The sequence below is a fragment of the Scyliorhinus torazame genome, chromosome 8 (assembly GCF_047496885.1).
Source record: "Scyliorhinus torazame isolate Kashiwa2021f chromosome 8, sScyTor2.1, whole genome shotgun sequence".
In the NCBI taxonomy this organism is placed as follows: Eukaryota; Metazoa; Chordata; class Chondrichthyes; order Carcharhiniformes; family Scyliorhinidae; genus Scyliorhinus; species Scyliorhinus torazame.
In genome coordinates, this window is record NC_092714.1 from 273,176,016 (window position 1) to 273,199,026 (window position 23,011).

The 23,011-nt window shown below is 47.8% G+C and overlaps 1 protein-coding gene across 1 annotated transcript in view; it reads right to left on the reverse strand.

Moving 5' to 3' along the window:
• Positions 1-305: 305 nt before the first annotated feature.
• Positions 306-23,011, reverse strand: part of LOC140428657 (neuronal acetylcholine receptor subunit alpha-4-like) — a 29,906-nt gene continuing 7,200 nt past the window's right edge. Inside the window, exons 3-6 of the mRNA XM_072515340.1 lie at positions 21,093-21,137; positions 20,888-20,997; positions 17,515-18,892; positions 306-4,189 (exon numbers count right to left, since the gene is read on the reverse strand). Coding sequence (XP_072371441.1) covers positions 4,064-4,189; positions 17,515-18,892; positions 20,888-20,997; positions 21,093-21,137 — 1,659 coding nt within the window. The 3' untranslated portion in view covers positions 306-4,063. The remainder of the gene's footprint in view (positions 4,190-17,514; positions 18,893-20,887; positions 20,998-21,092; positions 21,138-23,011) is intronic.

The following is a 23,011-nucleotide window of genomic DNA, read 5'->3' on the forward strand; positions in this document are numbered from 1 at the left end:
GCACTCCCTCAGTACTGACCCTCTGACAGTGCGGCACTCCCTCAGTACTCACCCTCTGACAGTGCAGCACTCCCTCAGTACTGACCCTCTGACAGTGCAGCACTTGCTCAGTACTGACCCTCTGACAGTGCAGCACTCCCTCAGTACTGACCCTCTGACAGTGCGGCACTCCCTCAGTACTGACCCTCTGACAGTGCAGCACTCCCTCAGTACTGACCCTCTGACAGTGCGGCACTCCCTCAGTACTGACCCTCTGGCAATGCAGCACACATTCTGTTACAAATTAATTGGACTGCAAAAGACAATTATTTGAAGTTGAAAAATATCTATTTAATGATCGAACACTGGAACATGAAGGCAAATCAGAGCAACTACACGGAGAGAAGTGTTCTCACTGCACATGGCTTGTGTCAAAAATCAAGTGGGTGATATTCAGCATGTTGTGCTAATGATGTAGAGCCTCAACGACAGCCAATATTAGTTTAGCAGGTTTTTCGAGCAAGTCACCATTTTGGTAAAGGAATTCAGTCAACGTTAGCAATGGCATTCTGGAGGATTACTGACCAGTTGATTGCCATTTAAATTACCCCCCAGTGTTCAGTAACGAGGCAGCACAGCATTTGGGTTTCCAGCACTTGCACTAACACCCCCTCCTAACAGCGATCCACTTTTTGCAAATAAACATTGCGTGGATGAGATTCCGAGCGCCACTTAAAAGGTATCCTTTATTTCAGGTTCATTATTTCCGTGTTCTCTTCCTTCATCATTATGGGAGGTGCTAGCTACACATTCCCACACTTTAACCCTTACAGACCCGAATAGTACATCCCTCGCTCTGAGGATTGGGGGGAGGATATGGGGCTGGCCAGAACAGCACCTCCTATTGGAGGAAAGAGGGGCAAGTGGGTGAGATGGCACCCCCCCCCCCTCCCAATCAAATTTAAAGTATGTTAATTGGAATTTAGGACCAAGATTGTGTGTTTAAACAAACAGGCATGTCTATTATCACAGCACTCAATTTAGTGCGTGTTTCCACCCTTAATCCCAAATGCATTGAGAGAATTTTTAAAATTCTACTGTGTTAGTTGCTCTTGAGAAGATGCTGCCGAACTTTCTTCATGAACCACTGCTGTCTGGCATTCCCACTGTTCTGTTAATGTTAGGTGGGGTGGTCCGAGATTTGATCCAATATTGTTGAGGGAACGGTGGCACAGTTCCAAGTCAGAACACTATGTGACTTGGGGAACTTGGAGATAGCACTGTTCCATGCACCTGATTGTTCTGGGTGGTGGGTGTAAGGGGTTTGAGAGACAAGCAGGCATTCTGCAGGTGATTTTTCCCACCCGCCGAGCTCAATGGAGCTTTGAACAGCTCGCCTCCATTTTTCTGGAAATGATCTTACATCGTGGGACATTATTTATATCATTTGATTTGGAAATGGAAAATGTTCTACTTCTGTAAGGGGCCTTCTTATTTATTCCCTTAATTCCCCTTTCTTTTATTTTGCCGTTATCTTAGCACACTGGGCTAAATCGCTGGCTTTGAAAGCAGACCAAGGCAGGCCAGCAGCACGGTTCGTTTCCCGTACCAGCCTCCCCGAACAGGCGCCGGAATGTGGCGACTAGGGGCTTTTCACAGTAACTTCATTTGAAGCCTACTTGTGACAATAAGCGATTTTCATTCATTTCATTCATTTTTGATACATGGGTGATTAATGGACATGTGACTTTAAGTCAAGCAGCAGAGAGTGAATAATTTAGGGGTTATAGGAGAGAACACTCTGCTAGTTTCTGCTAGCTTCAACAGGAGGTTCAGACTTTTCGGCAGCAGAGAGAGATGGATTGGGACTCAGTTTGATTGATTGTCTGGTGACCAATGAATTGCCCAAAAAGCCGTACTCTGCCGGGTAATAGGGTGGTGATTGGATCTTGTTGCAGTGGAATCATTTTCAGACTTCCAAGAAGTTCAGTTTGACACCAGGAAGCACGAGGAGAAAGACTCTCTCTCTTGCTCCTCCGTGTTTTCTCAAGAAAGGCTGTGAGGGCTGTATTTCCGGAACTCCAGAGAACATGAATGAATGATGCGACGGGAAAACCGCTACAGGTTGCAGACCAAGACCAGGGCCCTCTCTCTCTTTCCAGAAAGGCTGTGTGTGCTGCATCATTGAAACTACAGAGGCCTGATTGAATCTACAGTAAAGCCTCGGATTGAAAGTAGAGCTTGAAGAGGAGTGCTGAAAGCCACCGTCTGATACAAAAACCCTTTTCCCCTTTTACTTCTTTCCTTTTACCCCTTTCGTCCCTTCTGTGTTTGTATGCCGTGTGTGTATGTGTATGTGTGTGTGTGTGTGGGTGTATAGCGGGTGGGAGGGGCAAGTCAAAGTGGGGAATTAAGAATTAGATAATAGTTAACCAGTTGTATTATCTTCATATCTCGTTACCGTTCTTGTTATAAATAAGCAGTAATTGTGTTTACATTTACAAACCTGGTGACTGTAATTATTGGGCAGCCAAGGGCAAAAGACTTTGGGTGTTTTTCGAAGAATTATTGGTTAATTCACTTGTGTTGTGACTCCGGGTCAAGTGTGACTGCATTAACTCAGGGTGTCATTGTTGTCAGTGCTTGGCGTAGAATTATCAGCTCCAAAATGGCCATTCACCCCAACTTTATTTTTTAATTCGTTCATGTGGGTGTCGCTGGCCAGAATTTATTGCCCATCCCTCAGGGCGCTTAAGTGTCAATCACATTGCTGTGGATCTGGAGTGGCCAGACCAGGTAAGGGTGACAGATTTCCTTCTCTAAAGAACATTAGTGAACAACAATCGGCAATGGTTTCACGGTCATCATTAGACTTTTAATTCCAGATTTTCATTGAATTCAAATTTCACCATCTGCCATGGTGGGATTCGAACCCGGGACTCCAGAGCAAATCCCTGGGTCTCTGGATTACTAATCCAAGGGCAATACCACTATGCCACTGCCTCCCCCACATTTATTGTGCATAAGAGCCACCTTCCAGCCGCTCTTCATCTCACCCAATCACCATATTAGTCATACAGTCATCGATGTTTACAGCGGAAACAGGCCCTTCGGCCCAGCTGGTCCATGCCGCCCAGTTTCTATCACTAAGCTAGTCCCACTTGTCTGCATTTGGCCCATATCCCCCTATACCCACCCTGCCCATGTAACTGTTTTTAAAGGAAAAAATTGTACCCGCCTCTACCACTGCCTCTGGCAGCCCGTTCCAGACACTCACCACCCTGTGTGTGAAGAAATTTGTCTTCTGGTCTCTTTTGTATCTCTCCCCCGCACCTTAAACCCATGCCCTCTAGTTCTAGACTCTTCTACCTTTGGGAAATATGTTGACTACCTACCTTATCTATACTCATTATTTTATAGACCTCTATAAGGTCACCCGTAAGTCATCTACGCTCCAGGGAAAAAAGTCCCAACCTATCCAGCCTCTCCTTATAATTCAGATCATTCTATTTTTCTATTCCTTTCTCCCACATGTCTTTATAAATCTTCACTTTACAGTGATCGATACTATTCCCGGTGTTGGCTAGTTTCACACTATATCCATTCTTTGAGTAAATCGAGATTCTTTTAAATTCCCTATTGGATGATTATGCTATATTTATGGCTCCTAGTTCTGGCCTCGCCCACAGCTGGGAGCATCTGCTCCTCCGCTACCCCATCAAAGCCTTTCATAATCTTCAAGATCTCCATCAAGTCACCCCCCAGCATTTTCTTTTCAAAAGGAAAGATCCCCAACCTGCCCAGGCTCTTCCTGATAGTTATAAACTTTCAGTTCTTCTATTATCCTTGTCTATGTTCTAAATGTTGCATTATCAACTTACATCTCAGCCAAGCATCCAATTGTTTTAAAAGAGTAAAATGATGTGCCTCTTGCCCAAACAATTCTCATCTTTCTTAACCTTGCTAAACTAGTCTCAGATAACTAGGAAGTGATCTCGGGGTCAGGATATCGATCAAAGTCACCATCCCATCACATTCCTGGAGCCAGCCTTTCTTGCTTTTGGTTTGTTAATGTCCTTGGATCTCACAGCATTCCCGCCATCCAAGGGGGCAGGAAGAGTCCCAGTGTTCCCAGCAAGCAAATGATAATAAATATCCACAAGAATATGCGATCAATCACCATGGCGACGTACTTCCAGTCTTCCTTTACCTGGAAATTAGAAAACATTATCAATCGAAGACTCCTCCCGCAGAACTGAATCTCATAAAAACAGGAACGAACCTCCTTTATTGCGAATTGTCTGATCTCAACAATGTGATCACAAGATTGGCCTGAACATTCCCGGATGACGGAAACAATGTGAAAATTGGATAACGGACGGGGGAATAACTGAATAAGTTCCAACTGATCTGTCAATGACTGAACTAGGGGATGATCTAATTGCCACTGGCGAGGGTTTAAACTAACTTGGTGGGGTGCGAAAACCAAGAGGTGGTATCAGAGAGGGATGCCAAGGTTCAGAGAATGGCTGGAGAGACAAGTTGCATTAGAATAGGAAATAGTAAGGTTATGGATGGGGTCAGATTAAAGGGGAAAGTAGCAAAATCTCAATGAGGGTGACTGTGCATTTATGTGAATTTGCAGAGTGTGGTCAATAGATTGGTGAGCTGCAGGCACAGGGAGCCATGTGGAAATATGATGTTGTGGCGATGAAAGAGACTTGGTGCTGGATTCTCCATTTTTGGAACTATGTTCCCACGCCGTCGTAAAAATTGTGGCCTTTCACGACAGACAAACTGGGGTCAAAAGGCCACATATTCATAGCCCTGCAGCGGGCTAGCAGGGACCCGTCGTGAACCTAGCAGCTTTAGCTGCAGAAACGGCCCCCACCCTTCCGGATCAGAGGCCACGCATGCGCCCGGCGGCAGCCTCTAGCGGCCGTGTTGTGCTCCATGGCGGACTCAGACTGTGGAGCTGAACCTCCTAAGCAGTGCTCCTGATCGGCCACGCGCCCTACACGGACCACCTGCCCAAAATTAGCCCAGGCCCGTATAAGGCCCCCCTACCCTCCGATCGGCCCACCCCCGACCATGGCGGCCGCGAACTGAGTCCGCAGCTGCCACGCAAGTATCCCAAATGGCAGGAACACATTAGAAATATGTAATCGGGGGCGGCATATGGCGCAGTGGTTAGCACTGGGACTGCGGCGCTGAGGACCCGGGTTTGAATCCCAGCCCTGGGTCACTGTCCGTGTGGAGTTTGCACATTCTCCCCGTGTTTGCGTGGGTTTCACCCCCACAACCCAAAGATGTGCAGGGTAGGTGAATCGGCCACACTAAATTGCCCCTTAATTGGAAAGAAATTAATAATTGGGAACTCTAAATTTATTTTTAAAAAGAAATATGCCATCAGGAGTTTGGCCGGTCGGGGGCGGAGAACAGCGGGGCAGTTCGGGCAATGGCCGCAGGTAGGGGATAGGCAGCGCCGGGGGCCAGAGAATCGTGGAACCAGCACCAGTCCCCATTCCAGGCACGGAAATGGATTCTCCGCCCCTGGTTCGAAGAAGAGTTAAATGTTCCCCGGTAAAAGCTGTTCTGGAAATGGAGGAAAGGGAGAGGGGTGGTGATATCGATTAAGGAGAGCATGGCACTGCGGGAGAAAGAGGATGTCCCAGAGGGGTTAAGAACAGAATTTATTTGGCCAGATCTAAGAAATAAAAAATTATCTTCCTTAGTGTCGTCCATAGTGGACAGGATGTAGAGGAATAGATTTTTAAGGCAATGACAGAAAGTTGCAAAGATTGTAGACTAGTTATAATGGGGGATTAAATTAGAAAAGGTTCAGAGAGGAATTGAAAAATCGAATAAGAGAAGTGAATAGACTAACAGCTAACATAAAAGGAATCCAAAAATGTTCTATTGGCATATAAGTCATAAAATGGAGAGTAACGGCTGGGGTGGTGGGGCCGATGAGCAGCACAGTGGTTAGCACAATTGCTTCATAGCTCCAGGGTCCCAGGTTCGATTCCCGGCTTGGGTCACAGTCTGTGTGGAGTCTGCACGTTCTCCCCGTGTGTGCGTGGGTTTCCTCCGGGTGTTCCGGTTTCTTCCCACAGTCCAAAGATGTGCAGGTTAGGTGGATTGGCCATGATAAATTGCCCTTAGTGTCCAAAATTGTCCTTAGTGTTGGGTGGGGTTACTGGGTTATGGGGATAGGGTGGAGGTGTTGACCTTGGGTAGGGTGCTCTTTCCAAGAGCCGGTGCAGACTCGATGGGCCGAATGGCCTCCTTCTGCACTGTAAATTCTATGATTCTATGAGGGACCCAAAGAGAGGATTTAGAGTTGGAGAAGGGGCACCGGACTTTATCAAGGAAGATGAAGCTTCCCAGGTCATGAGGAAAGAGAAGATAGTTCAAATACTGGAAGGGACTAAAATTGGTAAGGCGAAGATATTGGATGCTGTCTGTAATTAAAGTTGTTCAGGCACTGGGACCAGATGAGATGCGTCCACAGATGCTGCACTGGCCATAATTTTTCAGTCTTTCTCAGTCTCGGGGGTGGTGTCAGAGCTCTGGAGAATTGCAAATGTTACACCCTTGTGCAAAAAAATGGTTTAACAATAATGAAATGAAAATGAAAATCGCTTATTGTCACAAGTAGGCTTCAAATGAAGTTACTGTGAAAAGCTCCTAGTCGCCACATTCCGGCGCCTGTTCGGGGAGGCTGTTGCAGGAATTGAACCGTGCTGCTGGCCTGCCTTGGTCTGCTTTCAAAGCCAGCAATTCAGCCCTGTGCTAAACAGCCCTGTGCTAAGCCGAGCCATTACAGGCTAGTCAGTTTAACCTCAGGGATGAGGAAGATTCTATGAATTTCAGACAAAATTAATAGCTACTTGGGAAAATGTGGATTACTAAGGAGGTCCAGCATATATTTGTTAAGGGCAAATCGTGTTTAACTAGCTTTCATAGGGGTGGCACAGTGGTTAGCACTGCTGCCTCACGGCACCGAGGACCCGGGTTCGATCCCGGCCCCGGGTCACTGTCCATGTGGAGTTTGCACATTCTCCCAGTGTCTGCGTGGGTTTCATCCCCACAATCCAAAGATGTGCAGGGTAGGTGGATTGGCCACGCTAAATTGCCCCTTAATTGGAAAGAAATGAATCGGTACTCTAAATGTATTTTTTAAAAACTAAAGTTTAGTTCAAAAAACATGAGTTTTTTGAAGAGGTAACAGAGAGGCATTTTATAAAGAGCCACACAACAGACTTGTGAGCAATATTAGAGCTCAGGAGAGAAAGGGACAGTAGCACCAGGGAGACAAAATTGACTAAGTGAGGGAGCGGAGGATAGTGGTTAATAGATGTCTTTCGAATTGGAGGAAGGCTTGTAGTGGCGTTCCCCAGGGATCAGTGGTCAAAGTCCTGCTCTTACTGATATATATTGATGACCTCGACCTTGCTGTACAGGGCACAGTTTCACAATTTACAGACAAACTAAAACTTGGAAGTATTGTGAACTGTGAGGAATATGAAGTACAACTTCGAAAGGACATAGACAGGCTGGTGAAATGGGTGGACAAATGGCAGATGAAATTAAATGCAGAGAAGTGAAAAATTATTTGTTTTGATAGAAAGAACATTAGAAGAGAAAAGAAAGAGTATGATTCTAAAGGGGGTGTTGGAGCAGAGCGACCTGGGGGCACATTGTAATATAAGGGTCTGGCACATGTGGACTGAGTACATTACCACCCATACAGCGATGTAATAATAATAATAATAATCTTTATTATTGTCATAAGTAGGCGTACATTAACACTGCAATGAAGTTACTGTCAAAAGCCCCTGGTTGCCACATTCCGGTGTCCTGTTTGGGTACACCGAGGGAGAATTTAGAATGTTCAATTCACCGAACAAGCACCTGTGGGAGGAAACCGGAGCACCCGGAGGAAACCCACGCACACACGGGGAGAACGTGCCGGCTCCGCACAGACAGTGACCCAAGCCGGGAATCAAACCTGGAACCCTGGCACTGTGAAGCGACTGTGCTAACCAGCGTGCTACCATGTCGCCCTATAGTAAGAGAGCTTGTGACCTGTACTCAGGTTCCGTGTAGTAGTGGTCAGAGCCATGTGTCCCATCGAGCACGGAGACAGCTCCTAGCTAATACCCTTTACTGTATATTTGTAAATAGTTTTATGAGTCGACAAAGACTTACAGCTCACTGACGTATGAGTATGAAGACTTTAACACTGAAGATGGCAGGATAGGCTGAGAGTGCGGTTAATAAAGTAGATACAATATCCTACGCTTTATTAATAGGGGAATAGTATACAAAAGCAAGGAAGTCCTGTTACCTATGTATAAAACACAGGTTTACCTCAACTGAAGTGTTGGGTCCAGTTGCTGGCTCCAGACCTCAGGGTAAGTGTGAGGGCATTAGAGAGAGTGCAGGAAAAATTAATGAGAATGGTTCCAGGGATGAGCAACTTAGGTTACGTAGCTAGACTGGAGAAGTTGGAACTGCTTTCCTTTGAGAAGAGAAGGTTGAGAGGAGATTTGATAGATGTGTTCAAAATCATGAGAGATCGGGACAGAGTAGACAGAGAAAAATAATTTCCGTTGGGAAAGTGTCGCAAACCAGACGCCACCGATTTAAGATAATTGGCAAAAGAAAGAAGGGGTATTGTGACAATACAACAGTTATGGTGAAGCCCTTGCAGCTTCAGTGGAACTTACAGCATTGTTCCTTTAACTCAATGCTCCGTCCTCCATTCATGCATTGTCCTGGGCACCAATGTGATTATTGTATCAACTCCTCAGTTGTGAATCCCAATTGTTAAATTGTAGTGTTAGCTCATTTAATGTCTTGAAATATCCTTTCCCAATGAAACCCCCTTGATATTACGTTGAATGGACTTCCCCAAAATAAATGCAATGGGTAATTTAGGAGAATTCTCTGCAGCCAGTGAATGGTGAGAGTATGGAGCTCATTGGCACAAAAGGTGGTTGAGGTGAATAGTATCGACATGTTTAAAGAGAAGCTGAATAAACATGAAAGAGGGAAAGGTATCGAAGGATATGCTGATTAGTGGCGATGGAGAAGAATGGGAGGAGATTCATGTGGAGTATAAACGATAGCATGGACCAGTTGGGCCGAATGGCCTGTTTCTGTGCCTGATATACTGTGCAAAACTTTGTAATACGTATGATTCACAAACTCTGCTTTTAACTTTGATGACTACACCCATTGCGCATGTCTGAGTCGAAACACAGGAAGCTAACAGGGAGAACTGGCTAGTAGCAGGGTGTTGCGATCATCAAATCACAGCCTGCTCACATGACAGTTATGAACAGAACAATGTGGGATCTGACCTTCTTCACCAAAGGCAGCCAGAACTGAACTGAACACCCAATAAAAGCCATCAAAAGGTCATGTTTAAGGTCCTGCTCAAGTCGAGGCTATGTGACAAATATGATCTGATATAAAATATCTGTACAAAGTGTGTCAGCTTACTATTTCTGGAGATTGGGTAATGCATATGTCTCTGCTGAACCAGGCTTTCTGATAGCTCATCATATTTGGCTTTGGGAATGGTTCCAAACGAGGGCACAGTGAGGTGAGTTGATGGTGCCTTGTAGTGGCAATCGCCTCTCGCTGATACATTATTACTTGCTCAACATATCTTAAAACTTGCTCAACGTATCTTTAATATGTTTTCCAATGGCTGTAAGAAATTTCATACATCTTTCAACCTCTTTAGTACAACATCCCCCGAACCATATCCACCTACCCTGCTCGCGCCTCTTCCTTCCAGCTCTGCTCTCAACCATTTGTGCAAAGAGGCAATAGAACGGCCCTTGAAAATGTGAACTGGAGTGTTTGCCGGCCATGCTGAGATCAGGGGCGGAATTCTCCAGCCGTTGTGATTCACTTTTCCAGCCAGCAGCGCACTCCCGCCAGCGGGATTCCCTGCGGGATGGGGGTGGCTTCGGTGGGAAGTGGCGGGAAGACGGAATCCCGCCTCCTGGGGAACTGCAGTAACCCACCCCAGGTTACACTGACTCCCACTCAAACCCATTCTTTCCCCAGGACTTTAAAATGGTGGAACTCCCCACCTCCCTCAAGTGCCCCTTCCTTCAACAATGGGCAGGCGTTGACAACCCGAAGGTGGTGCCTCATGAACCCAAATGGCTCAGTTGGTGGCGCTCCCACCCCTTCGGGCCACAGAGTTGTGGGTTGCAAGCTCCGGGGACTTCAGCAGATAAATTCAGGCTGCCCGTCTCAATCATGACCTGAGGGAGTCAGAAATGATCAATGGGATAGTAAAGCAGATAGGCCATGGCTTCTCAGATCAACGGTCAAAGTTCCAATAACACTAGTTTGAAGAAGAGCAGGGGGAGTTTCCCTCATCTTCTGGCCAAGACTTCGTCCTCAAGCAACATCACTAAAGTATCCCAAAAAGCAAAATAGTGCAGTTGCTGGAAATCTAAAATAAAAGTAGAGTGGTCACGAATGGACGGGGGTCTGACTATTTTCAGCTCCATAGAGGGACGAGGCAGGGATGTCCCCGTTATTGTTTCCATTGGCGATTGAACCCTTGGCCATAGCACTGAGGGGTTCCAGGAAGTGGAGGGGAGTACTTAGGGGGGGGGGATAAGAACACCGGGTATCTCTGTATGCGGATGATTTGTTGCTATATGTGGCGGACCCGGCGGAGGGGATGCCAGAGATAATGCGGATACTTGGGGAGTTTGGGGATTTTTCAGGGTATAAACTGAACATGGGGAAAAGTGAGTTATTTGTGGTGCATCCGGGGGAGCAGAGCAGAGAGATAGAGGATTTACCATTGAGGAAGGTAACAAGGGACTTCCGGTACCTGGGGATCCAGATAGCCAAGAATTGGGGTACATTACATAGGCTTAATTTAACACGGTTGGTGGAACAGATGGAGGAGGATTTCAAGAGATGGGACATGGTGTCCCTGTCATTGGCAGGTAGGGTGCAGGCGGTTAAAATGGTGGTCCTCCCGAGATTTCTTTTTGTGTTCCAGTGCCTCCCGGTAGTGATCACGAAGGCTTTTTTCAAAAGAATCGAGAAGAGCATTGTGAGTTTTGTGTGGGCTGGGAAGACCCCGAGAGTGAGGCGGGGATTCTTGCAGCGTAGTAGGGACAGGGGGGTGCTGGCACTACCAAGCCTAAGTGAGTACTACTGGGCCGCCAATGTTTCAATGATGTGTAAGTGGATGGGAGAAGGGGAGGGAGCGGCGTGGAAGAGATTGGAGAGGGCGTCCTGCAGGGGGACTAGCCTACAAGCAATGGTGATGGCGCCGTTGCCGTTCTCACCAAAGAAATACACCACAAGCCCGGTGGTGGTGGCTACATTGAAAATTTGGGGGCAGTGGAGACGGCATAGAGGAGGGACGGGAGCTTTGGAGCGGTCCCCGATAAGAAACAATCATAGGTTCGTTCCGGGGAGAATGGATGGGGGATTTGGAGCATGGCAAAGAGCTGGGGTAGTACAACTAAGAGATCTATTTGTAGATGGGACGTTTGCGAGTCTGGGAGCGCTGACGGAGAACTATGGGTTGCTCCAAGGGAATGCATTTCGGTATATGCAATTGAGGGCTTTTTCGAGGCAACAGGTGAGGGAATTCCCGCAGCTCCCGACGCAGGAAGTGCAGGATAGAGTGATCTCAGAGACATGGGTGGGGGACGGTAAGGTGGCGGACATATACAGGGAGATGAGGGACGAGGGGGAGATCATGGTAGATGAGCTGAAAGGGAAATGGGAAGAAGAACTGGGGGAGGAGATTGAGGAGGGGCTGTGGGCTGATGCCCTACGTAGGGTAAACTCATCGTCCTCGTGTGCCAGGCTAAGCCTGATACAATTTAAGGTGCTACACAGGGCGCATATGACTGGAGCACGGCTTAGTAAATTTTTGGGGGTAGAGGATAGGTGTGTGAGATGCTTGAGAGGCCCAGCGAATCACACCCACATGTTCTGGTCATGCCCGGCACTACAGGGGTTCTGGGTGGGAGTGGCAAAGTTGCTTTTGAAGGTGGTGGGGGTCCGGGTCGAACCAAGCTGGGGGTTGGCTATATTTGGGGTTGCAGAAGAGCCGGGAGTGCAGGAGGCGAGAGTGGCTGACGTGTTGGCCTTTGCGTCCCTTGTAGCCCGGCGCAGGATATTGTTAATGTGGAAGGAAGCCAAACCCCCGGATGTGGAGACCTGGATAAACGATATGGCAGGGTTTATAAAGTTAGAACCAATTAAGTTCGTGTTAAGGGGTTCGGCTCAGGGGTTCACCAGGCGGTGGCAACCGTTCGTCGACTACCTCACAGAAAGATAGAGGGAATGGAAAAGAAGTAGACAACAGCAGCAACCCAGGGGGGAGGGCGGGTGGGGGTGGGGGGGGAGAAATTGGACGGACTCTCAGGGATGTTATTGTATATGTATAGGTATTTGGTATAAGTAATTGTATGTTGGATTGTATTTTTGGAGAGTATGTATTTTGGACAAGGCAGTTGCCATTTAGTTTTGTTTTTTGTTTTTGTTTATATATTACTTATTTATTTGTTTAAAACTGGCCACGGTTATTTATATTGCTTTATTGTTGTGTAAAAGAAACACTACGTATTGTTATGTTTGGCCAAAAAACTTGAATAAAATATATATGTTTTTAAAAATAAAAATAAAAGTAGAAAATGCTGAAAGCATCCAGCAAGTCTGGCGGCGTCTGTGGATAGAGGAATAGAGTTAATGCTTCACCCTATATCTGTATTTTTATCACTTCACTATCTGTTGGTTCATCACATTGCTGTCTGTGGGAGTTTGATAGGAATTAATTGGCTGCTATGTTTGTACAATGACTATACTTCAAAAGAACTCCATTGGCTATGAAGCACTTTGGGAAATCCTTGGGGCTGTGAAAGGTGCAATTGCAAGTCTTTCCTTCTTCTATGTCATTCAACTATTGGAGCAAGTGGGTTATCTATAGGCTGTGCAGTTCATAACCTCACTTTGGATTTTCAGGTCTGATTGTTCCAAGGTAACCTCAGGTGATCAATCTGGAAACTTGAGATCAATCAGTGACACTGCTGAGATTTAGCAGGGCAACGGAAAACGGCAAGTTTGCGAGTCTGATCCAGTTCCAAGTATATCTGCTCAGCTTTGTATTTCTCAAAGGAGATGGTAATCTTTGATTGGACAAGATAACCCCAGAGTAAGACATTAAAGCCAGATTATGACCAAGTTTAATCAAATCAGCCATTCTTTCATTTTCCAAACTGCCGCATGTATGTTCAGCACTGACAAGGGGAACAAAACACGGGCTGAAGAATTATATATTCCTAATAGGATTAACATCTGAGGAACTGACTTAAACACTGTCCCTTTTAAGATGACATTTTCTATAATTGCTTTGCAGATCCCTCAGGAACAGATTAATATCAATTTATCAGACATCATACTTGCTCCAGTTCCACTTCAATAGGCTTAGCGCAAATGATGTCCTTCAGAACTCAAATGCCAACCTTCATGAGCGTGTGTGCAACGGAGCATTTTGTGACCAAGTCAATTCTTCCTGACATGCTTGGACTGACAAAGTGGAGATGACAAGTTGACAGCCGCATTGCTTTGCGAGTATTTTCACTTCTGGGACATGAAATCACCTGCTAATCTGAGTTAAATCAAAGAAACACTGTTCTTTTACTCAATCGGGCACTGTATTAGAATAAAACAAGGATGTTTTTCCTCACACAACCTCCTGTTTTGCTGCCATAACTAGCAGGGATTCAGCAGAAACCGCATTCACGCGCGTTAAGGTGCAAATCAGGAGGGATGTCCAAGGAACTCTATTAAATAGTGGAGCAAACTCGAGGGGCCGAATGGTCCACTCCCGTCCTAACTCATATGTTCACATAAAACTGAGCCTGGAATTACTGGGACAAAAATGAGTCACATTCAGAATGAACCCTCTCCCAACACAGCCATCTCATTAATAGAAAGAGGAAGAATTTGCATTTATAGAGCACCTTTCATATATTCAGGGTATACTGAAGTGTTTTGCAGCCAATGAGGTAATCACCGTTGTCAAGTAGGTAATGTAGGAACCAATTTCTCCACAGCAAGGTCCCACAAACAGAAATGTGATCATGCCCAGATCAGGGCGGCACGGAGCACAGTGGTTAGCACTGTTGCTTCACAGCACCAGGGACCCAGGTTCGATTCCCGGTGTTGTACCATCAATTCACTGCAAGACGATAAGAACGAGTGAACAGAGGCTTTATTAACCGAGAACTTGCCTGCCTGTGAGTTCAGTAACAATGAGTGCCGCCCACAGGTGGCCATGTCTATAAACAGCCCCGGGGGGGGGGGGTTACTAATAGCAGTGACTATTGACTGGGTCACGTGAGCCAAATGTGTGACAGCTGAATCTCCAAAGACAGGGGGCGGGATTCTCCGCTGGTGGGATTCTCCGTTTTGCCGGCTCCCGGGGGTTTCCCGACGGTGTGGGGCTGCCCCCCAATGGGAAACCCCATTGACCAGCCAGCGTAACGGAGAATCCCGCCGGCGGGTCGAGGCAGAAAAGTGACGTGGCGGGCCCGAGAATCCCGCCCATGTTCCCTGGCAACCTGGCTGTCAGCTGAAGAGCGATTGATTATCCACGTCTGGGACACAAGGATGTCTACAAGTGAGTCTGCGGGATGACTGGAATTGGAGTCGATACATTGGGAAGTCGGAGAACCTGGAGGCAACATTTGTGGAAAAAGCAGAGAACAAAGAAAACGTACAATATGTTGGAAAAGAGAGGTGGCGAGAACGGAAAAAACACCAGTCGATCTCGAGCAACACTATTCGCCTGTGCCAGCTGCGGAAGCGAGTGTCACTCATGAATTGACCTCAACAACCACAATGTTCAACACAGGAGACATACACCCTGGCTGCAGTCCTTCGCCTCCCGAAACAGACGTCTGCCGATAGGTCTGTTTATTAGTGATGCTGGTTGAGTGATAAATGTGGGCCAGGGCAATAAGGAGAACTCCCCTGCTCTGCACCAAGAGTGGCCGTGCAGTATTTTACATCCACGTGAGTGGGCAGACAGAGCCTCGCTTTAATGCCCCGTCGGTAAGCAGCTCCTCTGACAGTGCTCCCTCGGTGCTGCACTGGAGTGTCAGCCGGGACTATGTGCTCGGTTCTCTGGAGTGATGACATAGATGAGAACAGCCCCCCACACAAGTCTCCTCTCACCCTCACATAACCCCACCAACATCTGCTCATGTTCCAATATCTAATCTTCCCTGAACGCATCCATGTTATTTACCTCAACCACTCCCTGTGGGAGCGAGTTCCACATTCTAACTGCTCTCTGTGTAAAGAGGTTTCTGCTGAAATATATTGGGCGGGATTCTCCGTCGCCCGACAACGATATCGTAATCAGCGATCGGGCGGAGAATCACTTCCGACGTCCAAATCGAGGCCGGCGCCAGTTTGACTCCGGTTTTCAATTAATCGCCCTCTCCAAAATGGTGTCATCCCACCGCACGGCGCACACCGTTGGAACGGCATTGGCACATCACCTGAAGGACCTCCCCCGGTGGGTCAAGTTCCCGACCTGGTTGACGTGTGGTCTGAGCGGTCGGGAACCTGGCATGGCGGCCGCGGACTATGTCCAGCACCGCCACCGTCGGCCTGGAGCTGCGCTGCTAGCTGGGGGGGGGGGGGACCTTCCGCGACAGCTGGGGGAATGGTGAGGGCTGGCCGGGGATGTTCATAGACATGGCCACCTGTGGGCGGCACTCATTGTTACTGAACTCACAGGCAGGCAAGTTCTCAGTTAATAAAGCCTCTGTGGGACAGTATTTGGCGCGTCGGGTCCACGCACGGCCGGCGCCATGTTGTACAGTGCGACCGCTGCAGGTCATTGCTGTGCACGTGCGTGGCCATGGACCCGGCCATTCTCCGGCCACTTTTGCCGCGGGAGCCGGGTGTTTTACCCAGCGCTGCCGCTCGCCCCTCACCGGTCCTGGAATCGGTGAGAGTTCGGCGCCGATTCAGGCGTTGTGAAACGCCACAGTTCCCACGCTGACACCGGCACTTAGCTGCGGAAATGGAGAATCCAGCCCGTTATATTTATGGCCCCTTTACTTTCAACAATTTTTGAATGTTGACCCCGAAATCCCTTTGTTCTTCCATATTTCACACTACATTTAATCTCTTATGTTCTCAATCACATGTGGTTTATTTTTTCTTCTTACCAAATCAGGGGCAGCACAGTGGCACAGCGGTTAGCACTGCTGCCTCACAGAGCCAGGGACCCGGGTTAGCACTGCTGTCTCACAGTGCCAGGGACCCGGGTTAACCCTGCTGTCTCACAGTGCCAGGGACCCGGGTTAACACTGCTGCCTCACAGTGCCAGGGACCCGGGTTAACACTGCTGCCTCACAGTGCCAGGGACCCGGGTTAACACTGCTGCCTCACAGAGCCAGGGACCCGGGTTAACATTGCTGCCTCACAGAGCCAGGGACCCGGGTTAACACTGCTGTCTCACAGAGCCAGGGACACGGGTTAACACTGCTGTCTCACAGTGCCAGGGACCCGGGTTAACACTGCTGCCTCAGTGCCAGGGACCCGGGTTAACACTGCTGCCTCACAGCGCCAGGGACTTGGGTTAACACTGCTGTCTCACAGTGCCAGGGACCTGGCTTAACACTGCTGCCTCACAGCGCCAGGGACCCGGGTTAACACTGCTGTCTCACAGTGCCAGGGACCCGGGTTAACACTGCTGCCTCACAGTGCCAGAGGCCCGGGTTAACATTGCTGCCTCACAGTGCCAGGGGCCCGGGTTAACATTGCTGCCTCACAGTGCCAGGGGCCCGGGTTAACACTGCTGTCTCACAGTGCCAGGGGCCCGGATTAACACTGCTGTCTCACAGTGCCAGGGGCCCGGGTTAACACTGCTGCCTCACAGTGCCAGGGGCCCGGGTTAACACTGCTGTCTCAGTGCCAGGGACCCGGGTTAACACTGCTGCCTCACAGTGCCAGGGGCCCGGGTTAACATTACTGCCTCACAGTGCCAGGGGCCCGGGTTAACATTGCTGCCTCACAGTGCCAGGGACTTGGGGTTGATTCTGATCTTGGGTGACTGTGTGGAGTTTGCATGTTCTCCCCGTGTCTGCCTGGGCTTATTGCCACAATCAAAAGATGTGCATGTTAGGTGGACTGGCCATGTTAAAAATTGTCCCTTCGGGGGAGGTGGAATACGGTGGGGGATTGGTAGGGTGGTCTTTTGAAAGGTTGGTGCAGACTCGATGGGCCGAATGGCCCCCTTCTGCACTGTACGGATTCTGTGATTCTATGATTCAAATTAATTACCTTGCACAAATACTGAAATTAATTTGCCATTCACATACCATTCTGCAATATCTCTGCCTGGCTGTGTTTCCTTCTTTGCAATAAAGTTCGATTGGAAACTAGATGAGGAGAAACGTGTTTGAAACTATGTCAACATCTAAGTTCAATAACGTTACTACTTACTAAGAAATCAGCATCCTCTGCACGTAAGTGGTTAGCAATGTACTGGACACCTTCCATTGCCAGCTTCATGGCCGGGGTCAGTGTTACTTTCTGCTGCTGTCTGCGGTTCGAACCTCGCTTTGGGCCTGAGGCTGCCCTCTTCACTTTGTTCCCACGTTTGCCTGTACAGGGAGACAAAGCTGGCTGGGTGAGATCTCCGTTCTCATGGCAATACTGAATGACTGTGGATCTGGAATGTCCATCAGAATGGGGTGGGTCCTCATGCAGATGGCTGTACGGATTACTGCCAGGCCGGCATTGGGTATTGGTCTGGGGTGGGTCAGCCTGCCCATAGGGATATTGAAGACTCAACGATCTCCCTTTGGAATGAGAGCTGGGCTGTTCCTTGGCGTGGCGGTGAGAAAGGTTGGTGGGTGGAGAACACGGACAGCCAGCTTGTGCCTGATCCTCCTGTAAAATGCTGTATTGGCTAGATAGTGATCTGCAAAGTGCTTTGGGTTTCCCCTCGTCTTCCTGAAGATAATATTGAGTCATCAATGATGTGCTAGTGTTTGGTTGCTTGCCTGATCCTTGGGAAAAATGGTTTTGCTCATCCTCAGCTTTAGCAAGGTAAGTTGAAGAGCTCAATGCTTCGCTCGTTGGCACAATCAGTTTATTACCATCCTTGATCACGGCTGCGGGTCGCTGCATGAAGAGGATGCGGGGAATGAAATCCAGGAAGATCCTGCGTACCCAGGCAGGCATGGTGTGCGTGTGAGGAGAGCGGTGGTGGACATTCAGCACAAAGACAGTGATAACAATGGACAGAGTGACAAATATCATAGTGAAGAGAAGATATTCCCCAATCAGGGGAATGACAAGAGATGTGGAAGGAATGATCTCTGTTATAAGGAGGAGGAAGACAGTCAGTGAAAGCAACACAGAGATGCAAAGTGTGATCTTTTCACCACAGTCTGAGGGGAGGTAAAAGACCAACACCGTTAAACAGGATATAAGCAAACATGGAATTATGAGGTTAATAGTGTAGAACAGAGGGAGCCGTCTAATCAGGAAGGAGTAGGTAATGTCTGAGTAAACTTCTGTACAACATTCATACTTTTTGATGTTGTAATTCCCAACAGCACTGATAATGACCCATTCTCCGCTTTCCCAGTAGTCCTGTTGGTCAACATGTTTTCCCATGCTGACCAGATCTATCTTGGCTTTGTCAAAGGTCCAGGATCCAAACTTCATGGTACAGTTCTGCTGGTCAAAGGGAAAGAAGGTCACATCAATACTACAGGAACTCTTGTAGATGGCCGGAGGAGTCCATTTGATCCTGCCGCTGTAGAACAGGTGAGCCTTGGTCAGGTGGGTAATGGCAAAGTCTCCATCGGCACTGCAAGGAGAAAAAAGGAGCCTGAGTATCTCAGGGGATTGTAGCATCTTGAGTTGATACAGCACCTTCGCCCGAGCAAATCCCCCAGATGCATCACGAGAATAAGCAACAGAACATTAGGACAAGTGAAAAATAGCCCAGTCAAACAACTAAACAGATCACATAAAATGTTAGCTGATTGACTCAGCCAGGTCCAGTTGGTGTTTATCCTCCATTCAAGCAGTATCCCAATCTCTTTGACAAAGAGTCATTCAGATTCGCAATGTTAGCTCCCTTCTCCACAGATGCTGTAAGACCTGCTGAGATTGTCCAGTGTCTTCTGTTTTTTTAACCCAGTTCCATGTGCCTGCTCTGTTACCATATTCCACATTTTAGGAACATAATGAAATTCGGGCCGGGGGGAGGCCAGTCAAGCCCTTGAGCCTGCCCTGCTATTCAATTACAAAAAAGAACACAAGCCAAGTTTACGCAGCCTGTCTTTTTGATTTGACCCTCTAAGTACTGATTTCATTCTAGGGAATTATAGGATTGCATTTAGTCCTTATGTAAAATTGTAGTTTTAGGGAATTAGAATTATAGAATTGCATGTCGCAGAAGGAGACTATTCAACCTATTGAAAGTGTGCTGGATTCCTGGGAGAGTTAGACAATCTGTCACATTCCCCTCCCTTCTTCCCCATCACTCTGTTTTTTTTTCCCCCCTTTTCAACTATTTATCCATTTCCCTATTGAAGTGGTTCCTTTGCCCTTTCAGGAAGATTTAGTGACTACCTTATATTCATAGACATAAGTAGTGATCTCCCTCACACCATGGAACATCTCCTCCACGTCTACCCTATCAGGCTCTTTCATATATTCTTAAAGATGTTGATCAGGTCACCCTTAGCCTTCTCTTTTCCGGAGAAAAGATCCCCAGACTGCCCAATAGTTTCTCTCTCTCAGTTCTAGTATCACCTTTGGAAATCTTCTTTGCCCCTTACCCAGTGCCTCTACATCTTTTCTTATAATGTGGAGGCTGAGAATGTGCAGAGTACACCATGTGTGGCCCAGTTTGATAGAAGCTGAGTGACTCGCTGGGCGGTATTTTCAAGTCCCACCCACCCTTAGACGGGACATTTTTGCCCGAGGTCAATGGACCTTTCAGTGGTCGGTCAAATTTTCCATCCCGCCTGCAACAATTGCCATAGCGGGCGGGACCAGCACATTGGCAAAACTCGTAGCAATATAGAAAGTCAGAGAGATCTGGGCGTACAGGTCCAGAGATCTTTGAAGGTGGCAACACAAGTGGGCAAGGTAGTCAAGAAAGCATACGGAATGCTTGCCTTCATTGGTCGGGGCATTGAGTATAAAAATTGACAAGTTATGCTACAGTTGTATAGAACCTTGGTAAGGCCACACTTGGAATATTGCGCACAATTCTGGTCACCACACTACCAGAAGGATGTGGAGGATTTGGAGAGGGTGCAGAGGAGGTTTACCAGGATGTTGCCTGGTCTGGAGGGTGTTAGCTATGCGAGAGGCTGAATAGACTTGGACTGTTTTCATTAGAAAGACAGAGGTTGAGGGGGTGACCTGATAGAGGTCTACAAGATTATGAGGGGCATGGATAGAGTGGATGGGCAGGCACTCTTTCCCAGGGTCCGGAGGGATCAGTCATTAGGGGGAATAGGTTTAAGGTCTGTGGGGCAAAGTTTAGAGGAGATGTGCGAGGCAGGCTTTTTACAAGAGGGAGTTATAGAAGGATACGGCACTCAGAAGTGCCGAGGAATTTGGTCAAGGGTGGTATCATGACCGGTACAGGCTTGGAGGGCCGAAGGGCCTGTTCCTGTGCTGTCTTGTTCTTAGTTCTTTGTTTACCCTCCACCCCCGTCTTTCAATTCTGCCCCTTTCAATATTTCTGATATGAATTTATCAACCTGTGACACTACTTTTAGGGATTTAGGTAGCCGATAATTGACAGCAAACAAGGCCAATGAATTCAGTTGCTGTGACCCACTTGTTGTATAGGACAATATCGGGCCTCCAGAGGAGCTCGGATGGGACACGGAGAGATGTCACATTCATGTATTCCGAAGGGTTCCAGCGGAGTTTAAAATCCTGCCATTCCTGAAAATCAAGAGGAAAGAGAAAAAAGGCAATCCGTAGAAACTAGTAAAAGAAAAAATAATTGAAGATCACATGTCACGAAAACACGAACTGACCTGCTTGATCCAGACATTCGTGGTCATCATTTGGTTCTTTTCATCCTGTGCGGAAAGTAAGATAAGTTACATTTATAAAATAATAGCAAATATTAAATCTGAACTGAGGGCAACATCGGCAATTTACATCTTTACAACACTCTTAATGTCATGAAACGTCTCAAGGAGCACAGAACAAAGTATAACACCGAGTCACAATAAAGAGATATATATCACGGGACTGAAATCCTGGTCAAAGAGGTAGGTTTTAAGGAGTGTCTAAAGGAGGAAAGTGAGGAATAGAGGCGGAGAGGGGTAGGGAGGGAACTCCAGATTTGGGGACTCGACAGCTGAAGACACAGCCGCCAATCGAGGGGCGATTAAAATTGGCAATGTGCGTGAGGCCAGAATTAGAGGAACGCAGATCTCTGGGTTGTGGAGTTGGAGGAGATTATAGAGTGTAGCCACCTAAAATGGCTGATTCCCTATTAATTTGGCCAAAACCCGATTTAAAATGGCTAACCGAAAAGGCTGATGGGAAAAGCAGGCAACAGGACACAAACGGACAGCTGCAGGCAGAATATCATATTCGGCTCTGGGGAAGTCGGCCCAGATCGATACTCAGGACTATTAACAGCCCATCAACCCAGACATCTGCAGTTATACTCAGGACTATTAGCAGCCCATCAACCCAGACATCTGCAGTTCAATCGGCTATTCCCGGGAACAATTGCAACACATTAGCAATTGAATACCGGGCCAGACCTGTCGGCGCCTGCAGTGGCCGAAACAAAGGCAGGTGAACGACCACCCCCCGATCGGGGAATCGCCACGCAATTGGACGTATCGAACCCAGTGATTGGGAACAAGTCCAATCACTTGGGACTCAGGGTCAAGTGCCGCCCCGAGAGGCGGGAAGCCCCTGGGCCCTATAAAGTGAGGGGCCAAGTTCAGATCTCTCTCTCTCTCCCTTCTTCGCCTGCTCGAGACCTTCGCAAGAACATCAACCAGCAACTGTAAGTTTGAATCCAGCGATCGCTATCCGATAAAGACTCCTAGCCATCGACCTGTATCAGCCTTTTGAATCCCGCGGGCCAGATCCGATTCGATACGCCATTTGTTTCCCTGACCTGGTGGGCTCTTCCTACAGTTAAGTATTGGCCAGTAGTGATAGGTTTCTATATAGATAGTAGGATTATTGTGTAAACATTACTTGTTGTATATAATAAATGACCGTTGATTTCAATCTTACTAAGCGGTGTGCTGTCTTATTAATCATAACTTGAGCTTGAACCACGTGGCGGTATCAGAAAGATACCTGGCGACTCGTGAGCAAAGGTGACATAATCAGAGCTAATAAACTAAGGCTAAAAAGAGCAGCAAGAGGAGGGGAGAGGTCTTGGAGGAATTTGAAGACAAGAATTTTACAATCAAGGCATTGCTTGGCCATGAGCTAATGTCTGTTAGTGAGCACAGTGACGATAGGGTGACCGGGCATGCTGCGGGTACGGACATAGGCAGCAGAGTTTTGGATGAACTCAAGTATCCAAAGGATAGAATGTGGTCAGAAGCTCATCTCAGGTTCAAATGTGACACAAAGATTGATAACCGATTGGCTTAATCTCAGCTTGTTGCCAGGGAGAGGGATGGAGTCAGTAGCAAGGGAGTTCAGAGCGGGGACCAAAAACAATGGGCTGGATTCTCAAACTGCTGGAGCTATGTCCCCACGCTGGCGTGGCAATGGTGCCAAACTGGTGCAAAACGGCCACCAATTCCCCGTTTTGCTGGGGGTTTGCAGGGCGGCAGCGTAGAGCACCCTGCTCCAGCTGCCGGTACGCCCCGGAGAATTGCCGGGTCCGTGGCGCATGCACATGGCGGAGGCCGCTTGTGGACCCGGCCCACGAAATAATCCCCCCCTTCGGCCGGCTCACGTGCCCCGG